This window comes from Pararge aegeria, chromosome 14, assembly GCF_905163445.1.
Source record: "Pararge aegeria chromosome 14, ilParAegt1.1, whole genome shotgun sequence".
NCBI classification, from domain to species: domain Eukaryota; kingdom Metazoa; phylum Arthropoda; class Insecta; order Lepidoptera; family Nymphalidae; genus Pararge; species Pararge aegeria.
Window position 1 is genome coordinate 4404926 of NC_053193.1, and position 14425 is coordinate 4419350.

General features: G+C 35.3%; 1 protein-coding gene across 2 annotated transcripts in view; it reads right to left on the reverse strand.

The window, feature by feature from the left end:
* The window catches only part of LOC120629624, a 196258-nt gene that overhangs the window by 118279 nt on the left and 63554 nt on the right, over positions 1-14425 (reverse strand). For both annotated transcript variants that reach the window (XM_039898614.1, XM_039898612.1), the window contains exon 4: positions 4882-5025. In XM_039898614.1, coding sequence (XP_039754548.1) covers positions 4882-5025 — 144 coding nt within the window. The remainder of the gene's footprint in view (positions 1-4881; positions 5026-14425) is intronic.

Here is a 14425-nt window from a genome sequence, read left to right on the forward strand (position 1 = left end):
ATTATTAAGTTCAACATCAGCAACAGTGATTAATATGTCTGTTTGAATAAAAAAAGTTGTGATCTCAATTGTAAACAGCTTTGTACAACTTTACAACTTTTTTAATCTACCTAGTTATATCGTGAAATCCACGTATTAATTTATAACAACCAGAAAACTGGAAACTGGATAGTTACGGAAACGAAAGTTTTTAATTCGGAAGCGTTCAGTTTGCCGAGCTTTGATTGGAAGTGTTTCCAGCGCAATCCACGTGAATTTATTCCTACTTTTGTTTCGTATAAAAAATGAATTCCAGTTTTTTTCCGATCCTATAAATAATCTTCTTCTCCTGGCTTCTCCCAATTTATTTTGTGACAGTCCTCGCAGTATTTCGGCGCTACACAGTTCGGTTATGGGCTGTCTGTTGTGTTGCCCGCTTCCTTGTATAATATATAACGATATAATATAAACTGTATTTATTATAAATATCAGAAAAATATATTATCATATCATATAATAAAATATAAATGATATAAATTATTGATAGTGGCGAATCGATGCTCTAACTTTTCGGTATTATGTGTGTTTGAAGTAATTTGATATGCCTCGATTTAACATTGAAGGAAGTAAGTAAACCGGCGTCTGAGAGTTCTGAGTAATATTCTCAATGCCGTGTGAAGTTTACCAGTCTAAGAACTTGGCCAGCGTAGTGAAATACTGTCTAAAATCCTTTCATTCTTTTAGGAAAGTGATAAACTTTTTTATCTTTATTTAAAGAGATTTTACTATCCGTATTATAATGTACCCTACAAATCGGTTTTGGTTGTTTAGTTAGGGCGTGAAGCAAGGACAAATAAACACACTTTCGCAATTATAATATTAGTAAGGTTAATGAAATTCCACATACTGATGGATGGTCAGAGAGGCACTATGTTGTTTTTCGTTTGTCACGGAATCTTCGAAACTATGAAGCCAACAAATTTTACAATTTTACCTCTAGCGGGTGAATTACAAACTTTAACGGACAGACTACGGAGATTCTATGGGTTACATTTGTCGGATACATTTATTTTCTTTCGTAGTTACTAGTTATATAAGTATACTTATGCGTATAAGAACACACTACACTTATATAACTAGGAACGATATAGGAACTATATTACCAGTTATATAAGTGTACTTATGGTTCAAAGTACACTTATATAACTAGTAACTACGAAATCGTAGTGAAGTTTATCAGTTTAAAAAAAAAGGATAAAATACCTACGATAAAAGTTCGACGTAACGGCTTTGGAAACTAGGAGAATGAGTTTTAATCCATATCCAATATTACGCTCATGAGAAGCTTTCCTAAAACTGTATTAAAAGGAACTATTTCTGACAACCTTCCTGGCGCAACGGTGAGCGCTGTTGTTTTAATTGGGAGGTCTGGGGTTTGATCCCCGGAGGGGCATAATTTATTTATAATTTCTGAATTTTCGCTGGGCCGATGGGAGGCCTTAGCTGTGGCAAGTTACCAGCCTTGAGGTACAGTTTCGCGTAGAAACCGATTAGGGTCAGGGCTAAATATAGCTGCCATACCTCTAACAAGTTAGCCCGTTACCATCTTAGGCTGCATAATCAGCCGATTGCAGTCAAGCTTGTTAATAAATCTCCCAACTAAGTATGCTACATAACTACGACATTGGGCACAACGGGCGCATAAATAAAGTACGTAATAGTGAGCAAAATTTTGGGTGGCTTCTTTGGCGCAGTGGCGTGCATAGAGGATATGAACAGGGTATACAGATGATATTAAATTAAGAAAATCGAGTACGAGTTATAGAAAACTTAAGGATATACATTGTAAGAGTTAAAAAAGCCTACTCTAAGTATTTATAACTCGTACTGGAGATTTTCTTCATTTTATATCATTTATTTATTTATTAGCTTTTGCGTACCCTCTATGCACGCCACTGCTTTGGCGCTTATAATATTCATGGTAATCACTTAACATCGACCACCAACTTGCATCGTTTTACCCGCAATTCATAAAAAATGCTCTAACTAACTTAGAAGAGAAATATAAGAAGCACAGAGCACGGTTCTCCCACAATGTGAAGGGGTTAAGGCCGTAGTCCACCACGCTGGCCCAGTGCGGACTGGTGAACTCCACACACCTTTGAGAACATTATGTGGAACTCTCAGGCATACAGGTATCCTCAAGATGTTTTGCTTTACCGTTGAAGCAAGTGACACTTTAATAACTTTTAAACGCTCATTACTTTGAAAAGTTGGGATTTGAACTCGGCCCCCTGAATGTGAAGTCGAACTACTACCGCAAAGCGAATCTACCCAACCTATTTATATCAAACCAAAGTTTGTTTGTTTGCTTGAAAGCGCAAATGTCTGGAAATAGATTTAATTTTGTTTGACATCTGATAACCTAAATATTAAGGCTTTCGGTTATTTAATTACCATCGTTTACCATCATAAAATAAACAAAATTCAAATTCAAGATGGCCACCACAAAGTTAAATTTTTTTTCGCAAATCTATCAATATGGTTTGGTATTGGAACTGTTTGTCTATACACGAAAGTCAGGGGTTTTTAAATTTTTAATTCATAAATTATCATTTCAACTGAATATTTTCTTGCAGATGTTTAATTTTCTAAAGTTTAAGTTCAGTTTTACTTTTGCTTTTTTGTATGGGTGCAGTGTAATAAGCAAAAGAGAGTTTTCTTTCTTGTATTCCAACTTTTCCGTACCTTTAGTTTCCGACTTAGCGAACAGTTAAGCAGAGGCGAACCGGCAGTATGTCTCCATTTGCATTTTAATTGAGCCACAACTTTCTTCAAAGAAAACATATTAAAGAAGTAGAAACCACGACGATCGACATTCGGAAAAAAAGAGACGGTAATACAAATTAGTAACCTATATTAAGTGTTCTCTTTCATTTAAATAAAATGCAAGATTAATTTTAAGACCAGGGAGCTTTAGGGTGAAATAAGTTCGTTTTAAGTTTGGAATAGTTGTCCAAGATATCTAACTACCAATTACCATGTACAAAGGTAGTGAGACAATACAACACACTACAACAACAGTAGCACGTCCATAGTACTTGGTATATACACATTTCTCGTGTTATTTACGCATCATAAGTGCCATCTATGGGCCTAATTTTACTTTTATTGGCCAGCATAATAGACTTAGGCATAGACCCTTGTCATTCTGAGAGTATACCCGTGACCTGTAGTGGGCCGGTAGTGGGTCAATGATGATAATGATGGCGCCAAATTCATAAAAATTCAAAAAAAAACCTATTCACTGTTTCGCCCTGTATGTTTTCTTTAGCGGATACCGCGGTATAATAGCTGACTGTCTATATAATAAATGATAATGATAATAAATATACTAGGACAATACACACATCGCCATCTAGCCCCAAAGTATGCGAAGTTTGTGTTATGGGTACTAAGATAACTAATGAATATTTTAATTTTAATACACATAAATATACAGATAAACACCCAGATAAACACACTAAAAGATATTCATGTTCATAAAAAAAAAAAAAAATCCAAATGTGGAAAAAGAACCCACGGCCTTGGACGCAGAAAGCTGGCAGTCAGTCCGTCACTAACTTTTTCCTGGTATACACAGAGATTCAGAAAATCATGAAGAGAAGAAAAAAACAATCGTTCTAATGTGCAGCTCTTTTAAACAGTCAGTAGGTAGTTTCAGTTTTAGTTTTCAACGTTGTCTTTCAGATTAAAGAAGCTCCTATTGCCTTTAAGACAAATAGCGTGACACACTTCCCTTATAACCCCACGACCTTATTGCGTCAAGACGGATCCTTCAGCATCCGATAAACAACTTCATTACGGAAACGTAATATTGAAACTGTAACGTGAGAGACCAGAAAAATATCTTATTTCTGAACTTATTGTGAACTCTATATACATTCATTAGGTGTTTTTTTTTACTCTATATTTCTTAGCAAGTTTTTTAGTCATTCAACACATGAGGTATTGCGAAAAGCGATACCCGCACGTTTCGAAATCAACGCTTCGCAATCGCTTACAAAATATATAATTTTAAACTATTATGAAGTGGAGGTATCATAAGGTGGAGAAAAATTCCCTTTCCCGTGACAACATGAATACCGTTTTTTCCAAATCGTATATAAAATATATCTTGTAGTTCCAACAGAATTGACAGAGGTTGATCGATTTAGCCAGACTTGAAGCGGAGAGGATTCGCTCGCTCGGTCATTAATACAGTTTCAAAACTGCTTAAAATAAGAATTTTCACAAGAAGCACGATATCTGGAGTACAAATCATGGAATCTGATCGGAGCGCCACTTCATCATCATCGTCATAATAATTGCCTGTGTATCGCTCTTTCTCCACGCCAAATTGAATCAAGATCGGTAGTTGAGCATAACATAATATGTTATATATTTACGAGTAGATATATTATATCATATATTTACGAGTAGATATATTATATCTACTCGTAAATATATGAAAGAGAAAGTGTATGGGTATGTTCCGCATAGGCTCCGAAACGGCTGGACCGATTTCAATGAAACTTTCAGGGAATTTTCGGATTGACCTGGCCAGTAATCCTGTAAAGTTTGGTGACGATCGGAGCACTCCTATTTTTGAACTGTCAAAAACTGCTTTTATTTACTATGATGATATTCTATTGTTGGGTGTAGATAATGATCTTCACCCGCTCGAGAAGAGAATAAAAGAGAATGAATACGGAGAGAAATAAATGATTTAATTTATTATGAGACTTAAATTTAAAATTTAATGATGTAAGTTTTTTGTTTAAATAAAATAAAGCAAAACCTAGACCGGCGAAGCGGGCTGGGTACGCTAGTAATTTATAATATAAGTATGGATATATTTACCTTTCCCAGCTAAGACGTCGCGGGGTGTCAGCACCACTTCTCTCTTCAGGCGTTCCACGGACTCCTTGCGTGAGAAGTCGCGCCAATCTAGATCCAGTGCTCGAGCTGCCTGTACTGGATACTGAACCGCGAGGCGTTGGTACTCTGGAAGAAAAAGGATAAATATATTTTCCCATTCAAGTTGCAGACGCTATTTGTCCTTGAGACAGACATACAAAGAAAACTTAACGTGTTGGCGAAAATAAGCTTTTCGGGACTTATGTCTTATTCAAAACGGGAATTAAGTTGCAGAGATTAGTGCATTCAAAAAAACGACTACAACACTCCAATACGTATGGTTATAGATAAAAAGATAATACCTACTGTCACCAGAGGCAGGTTACAACCAAAAGTTGGTCTGGTTGAAATACATGATTTAAAGTATGCAATGATAAACTTAAAATCATGTATATCAACTACTTTATTTAATAATAGTTATTGCCCGCAACTTCGTCCGCTTTTGTTTTTGTTTTTCGAAAGATAATTTCCATATCTAAGCCTGGTGTAAAATCGTCAAACTTTCGTCCCCTCTCCCAAGAGAACTGAGCTTAATTTCGGGATAAAAAACATCCTATATTACTTCTAATACCTTCAGGAATATGTGTACAAAGTTTCGTGATGATCGGTTTGGTAGTTTTTGCGTGAAAGCGTAACAAACAAACTTACAATCACATTTATAATATTAGTAGGGATATGGCCATCCATATCCCTACTAATATTATAGGGGATAGGGATATAACCCTTGGAGCATTTGAGTTGCCTTAACTTGTTAATATTTACAGTTCTTTTATTTTGAACAATAAATGAAAATTTATGACGTCTGTGAGCTATGTTATCTTTTGAGCTGAGATCCCTGGCGGAGAAATTTCGGAATTTAAATTGCTGAGTTTTCGCTGGTCTCGTCTTCGATTGGATAGTTACCACCAGTTACCACCGACTATGGAGAGCGATTTAGCTTTCCGGTATGATGGCGCATAGAAACTAGTTACAGCACGGTTTGCGTAAGCAGTATATCCCCCGATTAAATTCCCAGTACGGCTAGCATGGGCAGGAGACAGTTATCTTCCCGGGGAAAGGATATAAATTTATCTTCTCCCACAGCTTTATCAACTCTCAGAGCACTGGCGCACAAGTGTAAATAATATCCAAATTATATATGTGTAATAATAAAGTTTACCCCCGGTAAACTTCTCCTATTCCATGTTCCCGCGCTATAGCAGGGGAAACGTTACTTATATCCCCTGTCAGGGGATATAATCGGGGGATATAATTGTTTTATCCTGCCTGTGCTAGTCCTGCTGAGAAGGTATAAAATTAACGTGCACAACAGCCAAAGCACCCCAAAAGGAGAAGTTCACCCCCATTTTTAAAACTGTGGAAGAAGATAAAGTTGTATCCTTTCCCCGGGAAGAAAAATGTCTCCTGCACATCTAACACTAGTTACATCAAGACTTACTTATAAAATAATTATAATGAAAAGTGAGAAAAGAGAAGCTAAATCTACGTTGTGCGATCCCACAATTTACCTTGCTAAATATAAACCTGAGCGTGGTAAGGTTATAATTTTCATTAGCATACCAAATTTGAAGCTGTCATGGGCACGCAGGATCGCTTAAATCCATCGTAAATCTCATTTAAAATATTTCTCATTTGCTTTTCATGACGTTGCTAGTTTGTAAAAAGCAAGATTACTTTATTAAGTAAGTGACAGCGGACGCTCTGTTTTTTAGGGTATCGTAGTCGACATGGAACCGATAAAATTTCTGCGTGTACGTCAGTTCGTTGGCGGCTTGTCTCACAGAATTCCAGTAACAGTTTTTTTTTGCGTAGTAGTGAGTTTTTTAGTATAATAAATAGCTGATGCTAGTGAATACGCCCGCGTTTGATTGCGTTTTTAAAGAGTCTTCAGGGTTCACTTTTATCTCGATTTGCGGAAACATGGTGAGTGCAACACTATTTTGGCGTATCCATTATCTAAGGAGGCCAGAAAACTTTGTGACCATATAAAGTGTCCATTAAGCGTATGCTGATGAATATCATTAAGTAGCTCCAATGAAGGTGGGAAAGCCTTTTTTTCCTGGGTTTAAAAAAATCTATGCAAAGGTCGGTTAAGTATATGTCGTGATCGGTTCTGACCAAGCCGGCTAGGTTACATTTTTTGGACTGTGATGTATAGTACGTAATTTTCTGTCTTTCGTACAAAAACTGTGATCATCATGATCATCAACAGCCCAGAAGGTCTACTGCTGAACATAGGCCTTTACAAGAGCGCACCACCACACACGGTCTTCCGCCTTTCTCATCCAGCCGCTTCCAGCCACCTTTTTAAGGGCATGTGTCCAGCGGACTAGTCGTCCCACTCTGCGCTTACCGATTCGCGATCTCCACTCCAAAACGCGTTTGCCCCAACGGCAATCGGTCCTACGACAGACATGACCCGACCATGACATGACAAAAACTGTGCTACTATTTTATAGTTTCAATAATAAATTTAAAACTACGTTTTAAAATCTACAAATCGAGCCTTTTCTTACTGTCCCACTATACCCAGTAACGTATGCAGTTAAATATTATAGTTCAAGTACCCTTATTTAGTTTATAACCTTCGAGCGAATTTTGGGACGCAAATATACGCAACGAAAGTCTAAATGTATTTTTTTTAGTTTAACGAAATAATACATAAAAATAATACATGCCTATAATAAAATACTCCTTCGATAATTAAACAACCAAATTCAATCGATTCGTACGTTTAAGCGCTATGTTGACACATACAGACAAACATAAACAAAGCGGTGAAACTTATAACTAACCCTTTTTGCATCGGAGGTTAAAATGCATCGGAAGTTAAAGCATAGACCATAAAGATCTAGAGCTATATAAGAGCATTCTTGGAGTCTATTTTTGTTCGACGGGGTCAAGGGTGGCTTTAATGGAACACTCTCAATGTGGCATTCGTCACGTATATGTATCTAACATATTATATACCAAAGACAAGCTAGAAGAATGTTTCTTGTCCTATATAAACATTTAGTTGAGCTCACTCAATGACTTAGATTGAGATAATTCAAGGCTCCTTCACAGCTCACCGCATCACAAAACAAATCAAATTAATGGTACAAAATGATTTATTTGTGCTTTTTTATTTATACGTTGTGAGTGTGTGTGTGTGTTTTTTTTTAATTATTTTTTATTTAGCCTTGGGAAACAGCTTTTTGGTATATCGCTATCGATAAGGCCACCAAATTGTATCTTCTAACTTACCATTCTTTTGCATTTTTTTGGTAATTTTTATCTGTGGTATACATACAGATGGATGAATGTATGAACATTCCTCCATTCAAAGATTCATACATTGATTCGTTCATTCAAAGTAAGTAAACTCTCCTGAAAGGGTTTGTAAAGTGTACACTTTACAGGTATCATCCCTAATTGCTGTTTCGTCGTATAATTAATTGAGTCGACAGTAATTGTTCCTTAATAAGTTCCTGAGTCTTTAATAAAGAGGTGTAAGAACAAGAGTGATTGTCCCAGAGATATAAAGAACAACTTCAAGCGGCATCATCTATCAAAGTGTATGGAAGTTTGTAAACTGTGATTAATAAATTATCAAAGGTAAAGTTTTTTTATACCCAATCATGAAAAACCCTAATGGGTTTCTACGCGACCCGTCCGCTAAGTTAATTAAAGGGAACTAACTGTATATAATTTGAAAAAGCGTTGATAGCGAATTGGGTAGGAGATTTCAAAATATTGGATATAAGCAGGCGTTACTTTGCGGAAATCCATAATATATTATGAAAATTAAGCTTAATTTGCTATTACTTAACAATTATTCATTGTAAAGTCAACATCTCCTGAGGATGCTCCGCTTTCGGAGCGAAACGTGCGTAGAGGGTACATTGCCGAGGATCTGTTTGGTGTGGAGTATACGGATTGAAGTAATTATAAATTACACCATACAGATTCTCCTGCTGTTCGCAGAGTATAGCAAATTAAGCTTAATTTTCATAATATATTATGGATTTCCGCAGAGTAACGCCTGCTTCTATCCAAGATTGGGTTAGATTCCCAGATCAGCTAAAAATTTGTGTAATTATTTTATTAAATCAGCAAATTGGCTGGTGCCTCAGCAAAGTGGTCCCGGATATTATCAGTATTGCAAATTAAGCTTAATTTTCATAATATAGGAGATTTCACTTTCGGGGGGCCGAATTCGAATCCCAGCGCGCACCTCTAACTTTTACAAGCTATGTGCTTTTTATGGAATTAAAATATTACTTGCTTCAAAGGTGAAGGAATACATCGTGAGGAAACCTGAAAGTTCAAAGTCCGACATTATGACATACACTGCCCTTGCCGGGAATCGAAAGCGGGGCCTACCACTTATAGTAAATAGAGCAGTGTGTAGTGCCGTAGTGGTCGTCAAGTATTTTTTTTTTCGTTTTTCGGATTGTTTGTAGCTGATTAACTCTAATGATTTTAAAAGCGTAACGCGCTCAAATAATTTAATGGCTTATAATTTTTGCTTTAAGTTCCAACTACTCCACAGGAATTTCCGTTCTTACTTTAGGAACTACATCTACAGCGCTATTCAGACATTCGAGACGGGTAATTGGGTTTTCTTTCAAGGATTTCTCAGTGCCAGTCTGCTGTTAAGTAATTGCCATTCTTAGAGTTCTAACTTGACACTATTATTAAGCCTCTTCTGGTTGTCTGTCTGTCAGCCGGCTATATCCTATGAACCGTTGAACATCAAACTTTCATAACGAATAATAAAAATGAAAAAAAAATGTTGTAAATTAAGGACTGCGACGAAATAGTAAGACAGCGTGGTAGATCTAAACATCTTTATTCCTTAAGGATGAAAATCGGGAAGAATATGTCTAGCGTAGTTACTCGTTATATTATAGTAATTTGTTAAAGTAATTACTTGGAAATCGAAAATCTACTTATCCTACTAATATTATAAATGTGAAAGTGTGGATGTTTGTTAGGTACTCAATCACGCAAAAACGGCTGAACGGAATTGGATGAAATTTGACATGCATGTATCCTTTGACATGCAAAAGAGCATAAGCTACCTTTTATCCCAATCCCTTAGTAGTTCCTGAGGGAAAATTGAAAATAGTTTACGAGCTAAACCGCGGGCAGATATTTTTGTAATTTGGTATGCATTTCACCTATGCTTTGGAAAAGGACATGTACTTTCTATAAAGATATCTCAAATAGTTCCCGTGGTAGGATTAAAGTATTGCTAACCAAAGAAGCTGTAGAAACAATTCTGAAGTCCACGTAAACGATGTCGCGGGCAAAAACTAGTTGAATATAAAAGGAAATGTTGTATTCACTTCTATTAACGTTATTAACAAAAAAACTATTCAGCTTTATTATTGCTTATTAGTAGGTATATATATTAGTTGAGTAGCAGTAGAGCTCTTAATGACAGAGCTCGTCCACGGAAGCACTACTGCTATAATAAAATGTAATCGTATAGGTACCTACTTTTATTTGATCGCGGGCACCGAATTTTTCGAATGAAAAAAATATTTTAAATATTTTTTATCATTGGTTTGTCACTTCAATTATTTATCCCTATCCCTACTCCTACTTTCCTACTAATATTATAAATGTGAATGTTTGTTTCTTACGCTTTCACGCGAAAACTACTGAACCGATCTTCATGAAACTTTTATACATATTCTTGGAGGTATTAGAAATAATATAGTATAGTTTTCATTGAAAAAAGAATTACGTAAGATAATTTTATTTTTTTGTGAAAAAGTTTAAAAATCTCATATATGACTATAGGTGTAGCCTATGTAGCAGTGCGCTGCCTCCCAAATTTACGTGGGACAAGCCGTAGGGCACATCTAGTTTTGAATTTTTGTTACTGTAGATCGGATAGATTGTGCGTAAAGAAATCACTCATTCTAAACCCTTCAGAAAGGAAGCAATACTGTTTTACAAAATAAGCGTGCCTAGTAATTCCCTGGACGAGCTCTGCCACACGAAGATTCTGCTGCGTAAAAGATATACATGTTTACAAACTTCAAACTTCAATGTTCACGTTGATAATAAAATGGCAGCCAGGAAACGAAGCACGTCGTATTGGTGAAACGCCCATTACGAGGGGGATCAAAACCCTCACGTCCTCGCCTCGATCCAAATCTAATCTAAAGCTATAAAACTATTACGCAGCTTAGATGACTGAAGGAAAATGCGGGGAACTTATATCCTGATAAGGAAAACTTTTTCTGGCGACAAGAAATAACTTTCGATGGATGAAATGAACACTTAGGTATATCACTAATTAGAAATTAGATTTTGGCCGGCCGATGGGCGCAGTTTGCAGCGACCCGGCTTTCTGAGTCAAAGGCCGTGGGTTCGATTCCCTCAACTGGAAAATGTTTGTGTGATGAGCATGAATGTCTGGGTGTTTTTTATGTATTTTATAAGTATTTATGTATATTATACATAAAAATATTCATCGGTCATCTCAGTACCCAAGACACAAGATTCTCCTGCTTTTCGCGGAGTATAGCAAGTTAAGCTTGATTTTAAAGGTATATCATGGATTTCCCCAAAGTAACGCCGTAAAGTAAAATTTTGGACTAAAAATCGTCTTTGTTGTAGAACTATAAGCAGAAAATATTTTTTTTTTACTACATATTTAAGTCGGTGCCAAGTAAAATGTAGAAAATTACTAGGTATAGATCATATAATTCGTATTTCCTTTTATATAACAGACAGATAAGTACCGGGGTTTTGAAAAAAAACTTATACTTGGTTGGTTATAGTTGTTACATTATTTATTTTGAAATGTAAAATATCATAATATTAATTCCACAGCTCCACTATAAAAGGCACGTGGCTTAGAATCTGCTTTAACAATATAATTTTTTATACTTACATTTTATTTTAATAGAAAACAGAAGGAAGAAAAAGTAAACGTCTTCCAAGCAACTTCAAAGAGGATTTTATTAAATAAGGATCTGAGTTATGAAGTTCGCTTAGAAATAAAGTGAGGTCGAGTTTCCAATTAATTTCATGACTATCTTTTGTATCGGATACTCTATCAATTTTTTTCTATAACCCATAAATTAGGAAGTTTTCAATTTGTCTCATACAGTATTAACTTACAGTCTACTGTAGAATAATTTTTCTGAAACGTAACGCCGGAGAAAAGGTAATCTGTTAAATTTGACAAATCATGATTTGATTGGTTGTCCATCTAAAATGACAGATTTACTTCAACACTAAATTAACCCACAAGTATTCAAAGTTCGTCAATTGGAATTTTCTACAATTACTTTGTCACCGACTTAAAAGTGTTGTAGAAAATATTTATTTTCTTGTAACACAAAGTTATTTTTTGACAAAAAACTCTTATATTTTGAAAATTAAGCTTAATTTGCTATACTCCGCCAACAGCAGGAGAATCTGTATGGTGTATTTTATAATTACTTCAATCCGTATACTCCACATCAAACAGATCCTCGGCAATGTACCCGAGAATGTACCCAATGTTCCTCTACGCTCGTTTCGTTCCGAAACCGGAGCATCCTCAGGAGATGTTGACCTTACAATTAATAATTGTTAAGTAATTGCAAATTAAGATATTAATTTTCATAATACATTATGGATTTCCGCAACGTAATGCCTGCTTCTATCCAATATTTAAAAAATTCTTACTATGTATGTATATACATGTAAGTATGTATATACATAACCTTGCAGAGGTTATAGCAGCATATTTAAAAAAGGTACTCATTATAGCTTTCTACTATGTACTAGGTGGTAGACACTGAGTGGTGGTGGTACTCACTGAGAGACCTGGACGTTTCAAAAGCGTTTACTTAGAATAGCCAAGTAAGAAAGCCCTACTTTAAGTAATTTAATTTTGAATTTAAATTTGAGGGGTCAAAATTTTAATTTTATCTAGCAGGCTGGGAATTGATAAAATCAATGTTTTTCAGTTCATGATCTCTAATACATAATATTAATTACAGAAACATAAAATACATTACAAGAAATGGCCATAAATTAGTGACATCAGTTTTTATACAATTGATGAGTAAATGTAAAATGTAAATTTTTGATGTTGGAAAAGAGCAACTGCTGAGTTTCTTGTCGGCTTCTTCTCGGTAGAATCTGCCTTCCAAACCGGTAGTATATATGTGTATATATATGTCAGGAAAGTCAGGTTAATTAGTCTACTACCTAGCTAAAGTCAGGTTAACTCCTCTTTGATAGTACGAAATCTAGACATAGTAATAATATTTCACGGGGTGTGAACTGGTTACTTGATTGGCCGTAAAGAGATTTGAGCGTGATTTATATAACGTTCGGCCTATTTTACACTCATGTAATATCGTAAATCGTGTTATATCGGGTGTTTGATGTTATTTAGTCATATATCTCTTATTAAAGAATAATGCACCATGCATTATTCTTTAATAACCGATAAGAATTTGTGTTAAATTTTCCTCGCTCTGTCGTTTTCCACAATACGCATATTTTCATGATTTTTTTAACAATTATAAATACTTAATCCTTCATTCAGTCTATTTTTACTAATTTGACATAGAACCCACTTTTAAATAATGGTTTCGAGACTCCATTCCTGACCAAAAGTAGACTTCTTAATGAATCAACGTGTAACACTGTGTGCCTTTACCTTTGCACAGAAAACTAAGTTGCCAATTTGTAACTGTTAATAAGATTTATTTTCGCATACAATTTATTTACTCTTTTCGCCATGCTAGGAAATTTATTTTTTAAGTGGCTAGTTTTAGCATTTTTTTTATGTTGTCTAATTCTATAACAATTCACCATTTAAGAAATCTTTCCATACCAACCCGTAATTCAAAGTAAGACCGAATATTTTCGTTATACATTACAAGCTAGTGACTTTTAATGCATTGGTAGATACATTGTTTTCATTTGTAGTAAAGAATGGTGAATGTTATCCGTGAAACTTTGGGTTTCCATTTATGATTTAATATTAATGAACCAGTTAAAACTTTAGCCTTAAAATAAAAGATATAACGTATAAATAATAACATAGGCTCTGAAAACATTACTCTACATTTAGTACATTGGGGTAAGAAATATTTAATAAAGTCCCATTTGCAGTTGTCAGGCACAGTTAACCGTGTTTATTACACATTTACTTTGGTCTAAAAGGTTCTGATAGAATATAAGAAAAACAATCTAAATGTTAGTATATCAGAATGAGAAATACGTGTTAGGCCGATACAAATTGCTTCTTATGTGGAATCAGAGCTTATCCCTATTCTTTAGGGGCAAAAATCAATACGAACCACCGATTCTCGTTTGGTAGCTTGTTGAGCAATACGTACAGTCCGATTCATACTTTATGACTTCTCGAACTTCTTGCGTTTTGATGGGCAGAATTTAATATTCGGTATCAGCCTATCGAAGCAGCACAGCGACGACATAAAGTTACAATCGGATCGTATCTACTTGATGAAGCAATAAT